Source organism: Dermochelys coriacea, chromosome 1 (assembly GCF_009764565.3).
Source record: "Dermochelys coriacea isolate rDerCor1 chromosome 1, rDerCor1.pri.v4, whole genome shotgun sequence".
NCBI classification, from domain to species: Eukaryota; Metazoa; Chordata; order Testudines; family Dermochelyidae; genus Dermochelys; species Dermochelys coriacea.
In genome coordinates this window covers 251,912,622-251,928,142 of record NC_050068.2, presented here as the reverse complement: position 1 = coordinate 251,928,142, position 15,521 = coordinate 251,912,622, and the positions used below count along the sequence as shown (strand labels likewise).

The following is a 15,521-nucleotide window of genomic DNA, read 5'->3' as shown; positions in this document are numbered from 1 at the left end:
AAATACTTTAAGGATCTGGGCCTTAGTGCCCTACTTAACAAGAAAGATAAGGCTGTCCCCTGTCCCAAGATACTATTTTTTTGGGGTCCCAGCACACAAGGGCAGCCAACTGCAGGTTGTTGTTTTTCCTCTGGGCAGAAAGGACTATTTGTGGACAGGAAATGCTTTTTTTGTTTGTTTGTTTTAAATCATGAAAAACGGTTTTCTCCAATACAAAACTACAATTGTTTCTAGCAACATATCAAAAATTTTTACTTCCAAGCTCAACTGGCAAAATTCACAGGCTTTGCCAAAGGTGAGAACACTGTTGCACTTCTAATTTAAAAATGCCCTAATTCTATAATGGAATTTTCAGTCCAGCCAGCACCAAGAGTTTAAATAGTCATAGTTGAAAAAGCCAATAGCTTGTTCTAGAGTCACAGCCTGAGATAACCATTGTGGCTAGACCGAAGTATTTTGACTAGTCAAATTGGGCTGAAAGTTAGGTAACCATTTACACTGTCTTGTGCTGAAAAGTATTCTTCTGTTGAAAGTGATCTGTGAAAGAAAATCATCAGCCTTCTGCGACATTCCTCAGGATACAATCTGGACAATGGAACAGCTGTGTCCCCTTAATTGTCTAGCCTGGGGTGCCTGTTACATTGCTTTGCAGTCAGAACATCCAGTACTGGCCTGCTCACACAGCCTCCAGCATGCAAATTCACTCCCAGATAAATACCTGAGCTCTATGACCAGTCACTCATGAATTAAACTACAGAGTAACACCTGAAAATTCTTAGTCCCAGCCTTGTTCCCCCAGAAATGTGCATCTTGTACTGTCCAGCACATCACTGAACAATGTAAGCCCATAGAAAGTCTGTCATTTCATCAAAGGAAAATATGTGCACCAGCCTTTTTATCCCAAATGGAGCTTTCCATACACTCTAATCCAAACACGTTGGTTAAAATAAGACAATAAGATAATTTTATTAACTACGGAAAGAGAGATTTTAAACATTGATGCATAAAAGTCAGGACTGGTTACAAAAGAAAATTAAAGAGTAATACACAAGCTAATATCTAACTTAAACTACGTGGCCTTAAAAGCAAAGGTTTTGTCTCATCATACACTACTGTAAATTTCACAGGCTGGGTCTCCTTCCAGCCTGGGACCACTCCCCCTTTAGCTCAGTTCCTGGAGCATTGATGATGTCATGAACAGAGAGATGAGAGGAGGAAAGGTGTAGTCAGATGTTTTCCTCCCCCTTTATAACTCAATTGCTAATGCTAGAAACATCCTTGTTGAGTCATGGTGACACACAGTCCGTTGCAGACGTGAGGTTTGAATTGTCCATGTGATTAAATGTAAATGTCTTGTTTACATCTCTCCTTTCCCCCTGCTGGAGGATGGCCATTTAAATAGGTGATGGCCCTCTAACACCTGTCTGGGGTGCTAGTGTGTTTTTGTCTCTGAAAAACTGGTTTGAGCCTGCCTTTCTAACTCTGGAACATGTTACAGCAACATTATACTGTAGAAAGTTATAACATTACATACAACGTTGATACATATATTTTACCAGGACAATAATGTTCAACAGATTATAATTTTCAAATTATACCTCAATAAGGCATAGGCATACGGTGTACAAAATTTATCATAGTCTTGTAAAAGTGGTGACCATAAGAGTATAGACCATCACACCTTCCCATAAAATAAATAATAACTTACCTTTACTATCTACAAGCTGTCTCCATTCTCCTGTAGGGTGCTCCGATCACTCTGATCTCAGCACAGTGGAAGCTGGCCTGAGCCTGAAAGAGAAATGCAATTAAAAAAGTCAAATGGTTTTAGGTGATGTAGTTGCCTTTTTTTAATGTGACTTCTGAACATATTGGTGAAGTTACTGGAATTTAATACTTTGACTTTTGTAGGTCACTCTAGTATTATTACAAAACAAGAGCCTTGTCCCGACCTACAGGTCTCCAACCTGGGCCCACAAGGTTCATGGGAGCATCCACACTCCATCCCTCCACCTAGCAGCCTACTGGCAATAATTTACCTGAGACCAAAGAAGCCAGCTCCATCCATGAGGTCCAACTGGCAGAGTCCCAAAGCACCTGATTGGCTCGCTGGCCCTATTTAAGCCAGCAGCAGGAACAGGAAGCTGTATGAACAACTGGCCTCCATCCTGCTGTGGACTGTGTGCCTTGTGCTTCCTGCTACCTACTACCTGCTTTTCCTTCCCTTGGTCTACTGGCATTCCAACCTGGCTTGACTCCAGGCATCTGACTTGTAGTTCCTGACCTCCAGGCCCCAATATTCTGACTTGGCCTGATTGGTTCCCAATTCATGGTTCTGATCTTCCATTGTCCCTACCCAGTTGACTCTTGGCTTCTGTCCTGTGACTGCAGACTCTGGCTCCAACTACTAGGTCTGGCTGACCATGACCCAGCCATGACAATCCCAATCCTGCAAACATTTCACTTTAAACATAGAGTTTAATTGGACTATTTCAATGTGTAAAGTTAAGCATGTGTGTAAGTGTGTTCAGGGTCAGGGTCAACCAAAAAACTCACCAACTCCAGCTTTTCATTGAACAAGCTAATCCAGTGGCGGGCAACCTGCACCGCACAAGGCCCATCAGGGTAATCTGCTGGCTGGCTGCAGGAGAGTTTGTTTACATTGACCATCCACAGGCACGGCCGCCCACAGCTCCCACTGGCAATGGTTCCCCGTTCCCGGTCAATGGGAGCTGCGGGAAGTGGCATGGGCTAATCTGTAAAATCAGTGCTGTAAAATGTCCCATGTCAAAAACCATTTTCCAACCTCTCTCAAACAAGTTAGGTGTTATTAATTTTTTTCAACATATGCTGAGTTTAATTTCAGTAACACTCAAACCCATATCTTTTCCTGGGGCTTTTATGTTGTGGTGATCAACTAAATATTTATTCTAAATAAATATAAGACTGCAAACATAAAATCACACATTTACAGCTATCTTAACTTGAAATAATCAATGCAGAATAATAATAGTCACCAGTAATTTTCCTCAATTCTACCTTATTTGGTTGCATGTAAATTAGCAAGAACAATTATCAGTACTACATATGTTTTTACCAGTACCAGACAGCAGCAATTTTTCCCCTTGCTATAACAAGGTTCCACAGACAACTTCATTGATTTCTTAGATGACAGTTAAATTGTTAAACGGTGTATGTTTTATTGCTAAGTTTTCCAAGCCACACATGAAAAATTCCGAAGTTGGGAGTGAATTACAAAAATGCCAGTGGAGCTACACCAGATTTACACCAATGTAACTGTGAGCAGAATTTGATCCAACTGGCTGCAACTACAAGGTAAAATATACATAGGACAATTTGATGACATACTATTGCTCAATAAATTATTTCAAGATATAAATCATGAGCTCCCAAGTACCTTGGGAATACTGCAATTGCATAAGAAGAGTTATATGCTCAAATATACATTGGAATTCATAGACTCATAGAATATTAGGGTTGGAAGAGACCTCAGGAGGTCATCTAGTCCAATCCCCAGCTCAAAGCAGGACCAACACAAATTAAATCATCCCAGCCAAGGCTTTGTCAAGCTGGACCTTAAAACCCTCTAAAAAACTCTAAATTCAATAAATTACACAGAATCTACTTTTAAAACAGTTGTATTTAAAGCAGATGTAATTAAAGTAAAAATCATATGGACTTAATGGTGTCCTCTATTGACAGGTCGGAGATTTGATGGATGTTTCAGTATCAGCCCATTTCTAGACTATGCAGCTTTTAAACTAACATGTTTAATCCATTTTTAAAAAATCAGTTTTACACCATGTTTTTAAGATACTAGTTTTAAGTGAATTTTTAGTCTTTGAATACATATTATATTTTTACAGCACATACAGTCTATTTAATATTTCAAATCTAAAGTTTTATTATGTTGCATTCTGGGAAGATTGAAAAAATATTTTCAAAAAACATACTTTATATGTTTAGAATTTGCAGTAATTTCATGGGTAAAATCCCAGCTCCATTGCAGTAAATGGGAATTTTGCCATTGACATCTGTGGGGCCATGATTTCACCAAATATATACAAATCCATTAAGGATGAATTTCATCCCTGTGCAGAGGGTCAGCACACAACTTATGCACCACTTATATCCTGCTTAACTCCTCAAAATAGAACTTAAAGGTGATGCCTTTGTGTTGGCACTCTGTCCAGGAGTGAATTTCAACCCAAGTCTTCGAACATCCACTGAGTTTAAGGGCACATATGGTCACGGTGTATTGTTAATATGAGATAGACCTCTGATTCAATCTGTATGGTCCAATGGAGTTTTAGGTACTGATATCCCTAAACACTGAGTATGTATTGTGACATAGCTGTCTAATTTTAATCGTACCTAAATTTATTTGGATTTCATTATTTTGCTCAACTATGCTTATCCAAATTAGCTAAAAGTGCTTGTCCATTTGTATGTTATTGGAATACTCTGCGGGAAGGTATTACCTAGATTTCTTAGCAATACAATAGGCCCGTTAACTGAAGTCTGTTTTAAAAAAAAGTGTTTATTTATCGAGCCAGAATCATTAAACAATAAGATGTTGTATAAAATTGAAAGTCCTTGTGTGATGAAAAGTTTTTATACCTAAATCCCAGCTAAGGTGAATGTAGTTATCCATGTAAAGAAGCAAACAAATTACTACAGAGGACATAACCTAACCATATAGGCTGGGATCTCTGGTAAGACTACATCTCCCATGAGAAATCTCTTGGTGAGGGAGGCCATATGCTAATGTGCCTAATACCAAGAAAAGAAGACATCACTATATTTTTATAATTAGCAAAGCGATGTTTTAAGTACAAAGTACACTGTACTTTGTAACACCTTTATACCAAAGTATGAATTACACCAATTACTAAACTGGTTTTCAGGTAGAAATCTGATTTTCGGAGAACATGTATAAAATATCTAAGATTGCAGTATAAAACTGTGGGAGCAGCTCTCCATTATTTAGGCCATGAAGTAACAATGTTGCTTTCCTCAGCTTTCCTATGGAATTTAAATGTATAGTTCTAGATATAGTGGACTGTACATCCTGTGTTAAGCATGTACATTTTTATTTTTCTGATTTTTTTCCCTCTTCTGCCAATAAAAACTTAGTCAATTTATCCCTAAATTGAGTTTTGGGTTTTGTCAGTTATTTGGAAAAATTACAGGCCAGCACTCTCAAAGGAAATTAATTTCAGTCCAGGCAAAGAGGTAGAGAGATTACCACAACAGCCTGTACATAAATCAAGGATGTAGGGAAGGCTATGGCTTTTCCTACATCAAAGTGCTGTGGTTACCACAGTGGGCACAAAAAGGCCTGTTGATTTAAGCTTAAAAGGCACCATCACCATTGTACATGTAAGGATTAGGCAGGCGATTCATCTGGTTTTTAATATGGACAGTCCTGTTTTTATATGGTTTGTCGCCTGTCCAGTACTGAGACAGTTTTGTCTGGTATCAGGGATTGGGGGGGGTGGGGGAATGCCATTTTTAAAAGTGCACTGTTCTGCCCCAGCCAGCACGCAAGGTCACACTGGTGGGGGTAGAGTACTCTCCACAAGGGTGTTCTCTGTGTGGCATGACCTTATATGCACCATGCATTCAAGGCCACACTGGCAGGGAAAGGCCCACACTGTTTCTGGAATGTCCAGTATTCTGGGAATGCATGATTGGCCATTCTTGTAAGGATGTCATAGCCAACCTTAAGGACAAGAAAATAAAATCCTGTTTTAGACCCCATGTACTGTGCAAATTCTGGAGTTAATGGGCCAACCTTATCTCCCTAAAAGACTAGGGGCTAGAGGGGAAGACAAAGGACTCATTACCAGACCATCTCCTCACCCTCTAGAAAACGGGCCAGAGAAGGGGACAACTCATGATCTAATTCCCCCTTTCTTTTATTTTAGGGCCTTATTTTCCCTAGCCCCCCTGTAGTAACATCCAGGTACAAGTAGCATAGCTGATCTTTAACAAATTCAGATATTTGGTCATCTCAGAAAGATTGTATCTATACTTTTGGCCCTAAGTAGACTTTTCGACAACAAAAAATTGTGGAAGTTAATATTTTTATATTAAGAAAACATCATTAGCAGAGGAAAAGTGGAGACTGATTTAGTTCTCTTATTTCTGAAAGATTAGCAGCATCTCTGGTGATTGGCACATTAACAATTCATATATATACATTCATAGGCCAAAATATGCACAATGACATGAATCCTACCGCCTCTTGGATTCGTGCCACACCACTGAAGTCAATGGGAAGCAGTAGGTGTAACAGAGAACAGAATTTGGGCTGTTTTCTTTAAGACTTTTCAGTCTAGTTATTTTGTCACTGACCACATTGCCCACAAAGCTAAAAAACTTTTCAAAATAGACTCTAGAGGGTTCGTAACTAAGATATAGTGGCTGTAAACTACAAACATTGGACTTTTTATTATTATTACCAGTAAAGCAGAGAGGTCTTTTTATGCCAATGTTAGGTTTGAATGTCCACCCTAAAAGCTTAAGAAAACCACTGCATGCTTCCTAATCCTCTTTGCCAGTTTCAGTTAAATGACCCTTCAGATCATGGAGATAGTCATTACCCAAAGATTGACTTCTTTCACAGAAAGACCAACCAGAGCTGAAGAAGATAAGGTCAAATTCTGTTCTCATGCCTCCACAGCCTGATTGTCTTCAGTAGAGTTGTACAGGTGTAAGGGAAGGATTGGCGCCAGTGTGCACTCTCTGCTGGTTCTGTGCCGGTATATCAGGCATTTGGAATTTTGCCATTGAAAGCATGGCTACTTCGCTTTGTCGGTTAAAAATTGCCTGTAGTCCTTATCTCTGTCTGTTATGGCAACTAAGGAGAGGTCTATCCCAGAACCCAGCATCTGAACAATACCATAGCTAGTGCTTTCTGTATTTAATAATTGCTACCAGATTCTCAAATAGTTGAAAAAGAAAAAAGCCATTTAAAAAATATATATTTCCGGATTTTAATGTCAGCATAAGTGACCAAGTGCCTCATTCAAAGTCTATTAAAATCATTGGAAAGGCTCCCGTTGACTTTCAAAGCACTTTGGATCAGGACTATATTAGGGTCTTTATTTTTCTTCATTTTGTTCATTTTTGGATGATTTGGGGATAATTTGTTGTATTATTTGTTCAGTTTAAGAATTTAATTCTTATACTTCAAAGAGTTCCAAGATCCATAAAAAAATGATAAAGCATGGCACTCTGGGCTGGATGATCAGCCCCAGTTTATTTTATATAATGTTGTATTTAAATGATTACTGATTTCTCATCAAAAATATGGTGAATTAGATTCCATCTGTTTTTTATCTATTCAGCGAGATGTGGAAATGCAAGGGGGCTTTTTAGCTGAATTTGGGACAGAGCAACCTAGGCTTTTGGAGATCAATTAAAGTGGGGGCATACATTGCATAACGTGATTGGGATAGGTCATTCACTGTTGAGTAAACCCTGCATGATCGAATTAAAACCAACATGTGTGAACCAGCAGATGTGAGCTAGACCAAGCTCCCCGCATACTTCTATTCTATTGCTGTCATTGTCTGCATGAAAAGGTCAGATGTGAGACCTTGGGAGATGATCCAAACACTAACCAGAAATTCCAGTTAGTTTTGAATGGTCTCAGCAGTTCATGTTAGTAGGAAATGTGCTACTTGGGGCAGAACCTTTTTTTTTTTGGCGTGCACTGCTGCTGCCACCACCACCAGTGCCTCCTCTGTCTAGCAGCAGTGATGAAAATGCTGAGGCCATGACCAGAACAGAGAAGTAACTCCACCTTTTCTCAGATTCAAACCTAATTTCATGTGCAATGACAGGATAATAAGCAACGTCTCATTTGGCCATATATATCAGTACTGAAACATGATTTTACCCTGGCCCATCAGAATCTATGTTTTGCTTTGATGACTAAGCTATCATAAATTCAAAGTACAACAATAGTGGAGAAGATACATCTGCTTATTAGGGAACTGCATGGTTCATCATCAGTCTAATAGTTTTTGGAAGCCATTTCCTCTACAGTGCAATATGGCTGTAGATCAAGAACAGTCATTTGTGCTACTTTCCAGTTTATAGATAATATACTTGGATAATTTTTGGAATATTTGACTTAAGGAAAAAATTATTGTGTGAAATAACTTGTCCCTTCCCCATCTCGTAGTAAATTCTTCTTAGAGACGTTACACAGCTTGGAGCAACAATGATCATGCTGGTATTTTAAGCCATTGTCATAGAAAAATTGTAAGGCTGAAGCTGCAAATAATTTATCCTTTCCCAATTTGTTGTTGCCATCAGGGTGGATTAGGGTAGGATCCTTGGTATCTTTAAGATATGGGGCCAGCAGCATAAATGCAACAATGAATCAGTGAAAACCAAAGGGTTCATCTGGGGTGAGTGTATGTGAGGAGAAGTCATTTGGGAAAAATTAGAGACAGGTAGGGAAAGTTATTTTGCCAAGCCTGGGAGAGGCAAATCAAGTATAGCACATTGGGCCAGCTTACCTTTATTATATTCACTGTTTTGCGTTATATTCTTCTTTTATTATATTCAGCAGTAATGCAAGGAACCTACAGGCCTGTATCCTGAAAAACATTAGCTTCTGCAAGTTAGCATAAGGCCTGAGGCCGTTGAACTTTGAACAGATAAACTTTGAACAGATATACGGCCCAATGGAAAACATCAAGTACTGGGGAGCTGAAAATAGAATGTTTAAGAGGAATTTCCAACCACAGAAACATGAGTCCAATCAAAAGAATGGCATAGGAATGACTTGACATACATACAGGTACATGAGCTACATCAGCAGATATCGAACCACAAGAAGGCCATGGTAACAAATTGATATATATTATAATAAGTTGAGATAATTGATACACCATCCTATAGGAGACGAAAACTGCATCATTAGTAAAGTGAGGATATACATATAAGAAAAAGGGGGGAAATCCCTGCTAAACATATATCAGACATAGAGGCATCAGCACAACATATTATAAAAGGGGCATCCCAGCCTACGGACAGTAGGAGAAAGAGATGTAATCTTTGTGAGTTGCCAGAATGATGGTCACTGGTGATGAGGAGGAAGGTGATGGTGATGCGAAAGATGATAGCTAACATTTCAGGTTGTTCTACAAGGGATGATGTGAGTATATGGATGTGCAGATATACATTCTGTAGCATTAAATACTGAGTTGTGGTGTTTGTGACTGTGCTAAATGTATTAATAAACTATTGGTAAATATAGAGGAGTTCCTATAGTTTGAGCGTTGCAGCTGTGTACATCGGGTTTCCCAACTATATAATAATTTGAATAATACTGGGCCTGATCTTGGGACAAGAACCTATCAACCCTCAGCGTTAAATGGTCATTCTTAAGTAATCAATATAATCAATGCATAATCTATAGATCGGGCTACACAAGGAAGCTTCAAATGTGAGCTGAAGTTGTAGTGGATCCAGATCATATTTAAATTTATCTACCCATTTTTTTCCAAGGTATATGAGGCAACTATTTATTAGTGACATTAAGAAGTAATATCTCATAAAGGGGAGTCCGTATTTCATTGAACTAATCATTGGAGTATCCCTTGATTGCTAACTTTTATCTGGTGAAACTGTTGAAAGGTACAGGAGTATTGGAGCAGGATTACAGATCAAATCAGATAAATAACTGGATGTAATTTTCTTTCTTCTGATGCCAGGAGCACTGGGAGTTCTGGGTGCAAAGGGACTGCAGGACCCAGTGCTGTATGTTTTGGGGTTAGAATTTTAATACCACCCGCACTTAGGATATCTGCATCTTCATATCTGTATTGGTGGACAGAAAACATGTCTGGAAACCATCAGCCTTTGAGTATGCACTACTGCACAGGCTCTAGGGAGTTACATCTTCCAATTGTTTTACAAACCTTCATTAATTGCCACAAACATCTACAAGGTAGATTTTGCATGATTGACTTGCCCAAGGCCGCAGACAGCATCACTGTCAGAACCAGTGATATGAATGGAGGAGTTCATGATTCCTAATCCTAATTCCACCTACCCAAGTTATTCATATAACCATATCTCAGATTAAAAACTCATTAAAATATCTTTTTTTTAAACTTTCAGGAAGTGCATTTGAAGAATACAAGTAGAGGGAACACAGGAAACAGGAACTACAGAATGTAAGAAAATGCCATCCACAAGAATGAAGAATGAATGTGCCATCTGCAGGACACTTCACTGTAAATAAATTATTTGTTAAACATTGGAAGACTTAAAAACTATAGTTTAATAAGCTTGATGAAATCTCAACCAGTGGGCATTCTCCCAATAAACAATGCAAGTAAACATTCCAACATCAAGTCTTTAGAGAGCAGAATGTTATAAACCAACCCAGTGCTAAAAACGTTCTGAGGTTGGTACAATGCTGCTTGAGTATTAACCTCTTATAAATGTCCTGCACGAAAACTCTTAAAATCCTGTGCCCCTCAAAAGCCTGCAAATTTATGGGCCTTTGATGGATCCAATTGCACTAAATTAACCTATGAACCCTGGCCACTGGAGTCATTCATCAGCCTTGGTGTAGAGTTGGGGGTTTGTTTTGTTTGGTCTTTTTTTTTTTTTTTGCACTTCTATACAAGAACAGGCTGGCTGTTTTACAGTGTCTGATAACTTTGTTTGTCTACCCCTTTCATATTTGCACAGTCTGATATTCCCAGTAGCAGCAGCAGTAAAGTAACACAACTTTTAGACATCCATTTATTCCATCTGTGGCATTTTGACAGCATATGGGTTAAATACATTTAAGACAAAGCTTTGTTTTTCCACATCTTGCTAAGATGCAAATAGCTGCAACTTGTGAGGCAAATGATTGTTAGAAACAGTTAAAGCATATGTAGGCTATTAGACCATCAATGATTGTTTCAGGTAACAAATTGTTTTGCAACGGTATAAATAACTTTTTTTCCTCCATATAATGCAATATGTAAAATTTAGCATATCAATAATACACATATATCAAACAGTATGTAAAATTCTCTTTTATAGTACAATGGTGCTATTTTGTAATCTGTTATATGAAAGGGTCTGGCCAAAACCGTAAAAGGTAAAAGTAAATATAGAAAACTAAGCCAAAGATGAAATAAAAGAAAGTAAGTATATATATTATTTTTAAAAAGACTCAGTGCTTTAGATTCTTATTTCAAAATTGTTTCTCACCTTCAAAAGAAAATAAAGATGTGAAGTTCTAATAGTTTCCTTTTTGAGATTTGGATTCTAGTATTTATAGTAACACATTAATACAGTTACAGTAATTCTGAACACAGACATATACACATAGGCCCACTGAAGTAAATAGAAAAACTTTTCAACAGTCTTCAATAGGTAGGATTAGGCCCTAAATCCTTAAGAAACATTAGTATTCTGCTCTTATAACAGGGGGTTAATCATACTCTTATTTCTTCCCACATCCCTATGTGACTAAATCGAGTGTTAATTACACTGCAGCATCCCTCTGTAAATCAGAAAAGCTAACCTGATCATCAGTGACAAACAACAGAAGAAACAATCTGCAAGGAGAAGTGGACAGAGCAGTTCTTTAGACTGTAACTTTGTACCTTTTATACACCCAGATACCCTGGAGATGGAGGAATAAATTTGTATGTTTCTAATCGCTGCCATTTCACAGAACCTTGATATGTGACACTCTGATTGAAGGCTAAAACAGCTCTGAAATAAAGGGTGATGTGGAACCAACACTGTTGCAGAGGGAGCACCAGAATGACCTACTATGGGGAGGAGCACACCCCTTCAAGATGTGCAACATAGCTCTACTCTCTGCATCTGGACAGCTTTGAGCTCTCCACCCCTTAGTAACTTTAAAGTGTTAAATTACTAAATTTCAGGAAATATCCTGACCTTCTAAAATTTGATACAAAATAAGACTTAATTACTACATAGACTTGCACTGAAGTTTAAAAGAAAAGAGAGTTAAACCTGACTGTTGACTAACAAGCAGTGCAAAAAAGGGCTCAATCTTTTACATATTGAAATCAATATTTTTTTGCTATTTACTTCAATGGTCGCAAGATTTGAGCCTACATTCAATCGTAATTAGCACTAACCATTAACGTTTTGAAAGGATAGCACAAATAAATTCTCTGCACAGCTGGAAAATTGTACATATAGAGTGAAATTCTCACCTGTGAGGGGGGCCTGAACAAGGCTTATTATTATTATTTACATTATGGCATAAATAGGAACCACGATCAGAGAACAGAGTCATATTGTACGGTACTAGCTCACAAACGTAATAAAAAAGATGGTCCCTGCCCAAGAGAACACAGAGCCTAGGTGTGTCTGCAAGGCTTGTGGTCCATAGGCCTTGTATGGGCCTTAGGCAGGAGTGAATTTCATCCATAAGCAGTAGCCATTTTCAGATTGCCCTTTCTGTTGATGGTTGGCATGTATGAATGCATGCATGAAGCCTCTGGTATGCCAAGTACAATGGCTCAATGGCCCTCAGTTTCAACAAGCAAATGCATTACAACTCAAGTTCAGAAAAGAACATGTAGCAATTTGCTTTACCTTTTACCGATTTGGCCAACAATGCCGAAGTGGTGCTATTGTTTTGTTTAAGAAAGTACTTGACTAAAATATAAAAGAAAGCATATAAATATTTTTTTAAAGTATGAAAATGACAATTATATAGATAAGCTTATTGAAATAGAAATGTCTAGCCATAACTTTTCAATTTTTTAATCACAAAAAAGTTATGAAGAAATCTGCTAAATTATTGAGATTGGGCCAGGGTAAGGGCTTTCAAACACAATACAATCATCAACATTTTATTTCAAGTGGATATTATAGATGAAGAAAAGCATTATTTAAAGTCATGAGACCATGAGTCTGATTCAAAGCCCACTGAAGTCAATGGAAGGTCCCATATCATTGAAATCAGTGGTGGGTTCTGCTTATAGTCCGTGACACAATATAGTCCAGGTTCTAATTCAGGGAATGATTAATCTGGAACTCCCTATTTCTCCTGCCTAGCCCTCCATCCTTCACTATTAGCCCCAAGCAGTACAATAAGATTTTTGCTTGCACAGAAAATAATGCAATACATGTCTCTGATCATGTTGGGAAAAGAAGAAAAAGCATTGCCAATGAAAAACAGGTTATCTTCTAATACTAAGCAATTCTGAGTTGTGAGAAAGAGTTGAAAGATATGGCTAATAGTCTGTGAATTTTTTTTTAACTTTATATGGTCACTATGGACAGCAATGTGCAAAAAAATGACAGTTCATTGTTTTATTATTTTTTGAATGAGAGTTAGTAAGTTAAACCCAAATAGAAATTCTTTGAACCTATAGGCTAGAATACTTATGTTCCGATGAGGTTATAATCCATCTATTTAAAATTATTTTAAAGTTATTTTTAGACTGAAAAGGAATTGTGATAATTTATTAGGGACTCAACCTATACAGCTGGTTACTCTTTTAGGAACACTTCTTCAATTCAAACAAATCTTCAAGATGCCAAAGTTTCACTCAAACAGACTTTTCCATTGTTATTTTTTCAAATGGCAAATCTAGCTAAAATGCCTTTGCATCACTGTTTTGTTTTTTTTAAAGGATTTTTTTTCACAAATTGACAAAACGTCTAAATCTGCCTTGGCAAGACTCCTCACAAATTATCCATTTTACCTGTGGAAATAGCATAAAGTAAAGCAAATGGATCAAAGTTCTGTCTTGAAAGAGAAAAAAATCATAAATGCAATTTTTTGTTCATTTTAATCCTACACTACACGTTTTGCTTGTCACAGCATTGTAATATTTTACAGGACGATCATTGTCCAACACAATACCTGATATATACACATCTTTTGTTTGATTTTTACATGAAGGAAGTTATAATATCTGAAACTTGATTACATATAGTACAGTATAGATACCAGTCTGACAGAGACAAAAACAAGGACCACCCTAATGCTTACATTACATTAGGAAGTCTCATACTGATTGCATAAAGGGTGTATATTGTGCTTTTTTAAAAAATCTGCAGTGAAATTTGACCTACAACATGTTAAATTTTTCTTCTCTGCTTCTTTCACATTTTCTCATGAATTTCTTCCAAGTTTCTTCCAACTTCAGGACAAGATTTAAAATATAAGTGGCTAAAGATAGATCCAACATCCATATTTAGGCCTTTAAATAGATGGCCAGATTTGCAAAAATGTTGTGAATTTACAGACCCTATTGAAAAAAAAAAATCAGGAAAACCTATTTTGGTGCCTAAGTATGGATTTAAGACCCTAACTTTAGGCACCCAGTTTAAAAAATATTGGCCTAAGTGTTTTCTTTCATTTTATCCTTCATTACATACCTTTTTTACAAAAATTGTTAAGGTCTCCTTTTTGACATAGGAACAAAGGGTGTTATAAACTGGGGAGAGTTTGGATCTCAGTCATTTATTGTCATCTGAATTATGCCTATGTCAACTAAATAAGCTTTATAAATGGACTTAATACTTCTCCAAGACTTCAGACCTTCCAGTCACACAGACAAATACTGAAAAAGTGGAAAGGACTTTTTTTTTTTTAAAAAAAAAAATCTAATCTATGTCTATTCTTTAATCTGATTTTATTTGCCAATTTGGCTCATACATTTCAAGATAATCACTAATACGATATTTCCGCTGCTACCCACTCTTTCCCCGAAGCATACAATAAACATACTTGTAAAAATCTGCATCTAAGTAAAACCTCTACATAGCATTTGATTGAAAGCTTTTTCTAACAAATACACAGCAACAATCCAGTTAAGAAAGAGATTCACGTGATTTCACACTTTGCTTTGGTTAAAAATAGTTGATAAAATACAATAAAACTCAGTGTCTTTTATTCTAATTCACTAATACAATCTCATTACCCTCCCGCCCTGCAATCAGAACAAAACAAATGCAGAATTGAAAGAATTTCTATCTTGGTAACACTTTAAAATTAACGTAATGCTTAATATACTCTTGAATTAAAGAAAAATTGTATCCAGAAAACTATAATTAGAGCTGATTTGTTGCATCAAATTTATATTTGATAATGGGATATTATACCGATGAGTTTTAGATGTAAATAAGTGTTCCATTACCTTTAATTTATTAATCACACTTTGCTATCACAGGATATAATTCCACCTTGTGCAAAGGCCCAGTATAGGGGCCCACACATCACTTATGAACTTTTTGTGGATTTAAGTGGCACTGTAAACCTCATGCTGGCTAAGTATACACTGGTGAATTTTATCCTTAATGATTTGGTACTTTACTGTAGTAAATTAATCCTTCAGATTAACATAGATATAAGTATTCTAGATGAATTATGTTTTAATTGAGCATTTCCACTAAGTGAGGAGTTTGCGTAAAATAGAAATATGCAAGCTACCTAATATCGCTCAGTGAATGAAAACAATGTATACTTTGATTTA

At 37.1% G+C, this 15,521-nt stretch overlaps 1 protein-coding gene across 1 annotated transcript in view; it reads left to right on the top strand.

Annotated features, from left to right (window-relative positions):
* IGF1 (insulin like growth factor 1) overlaps nucleotides 1–14,082 on the top strand; it is an 83,782-nt gene extending 69,700 nt beyond the window's left edge. Inside the window, exon 4 of the mRNA XM_038422447.2 lies at nucleotides 10,168–14,082. Within this exon, the coding sequence (XP_038278375.1) occupies nucleotides 10,168–10,227 (60 nt within the window). The 3' untranslated portion in view covers nucleotides 10,228–14,082. The remainder of the gene's footprint in view (nucleotides 1–10,167) is intronic.
* Nucleotides 14,083–15,521: the final 1,439 nt, after the last annotated feature.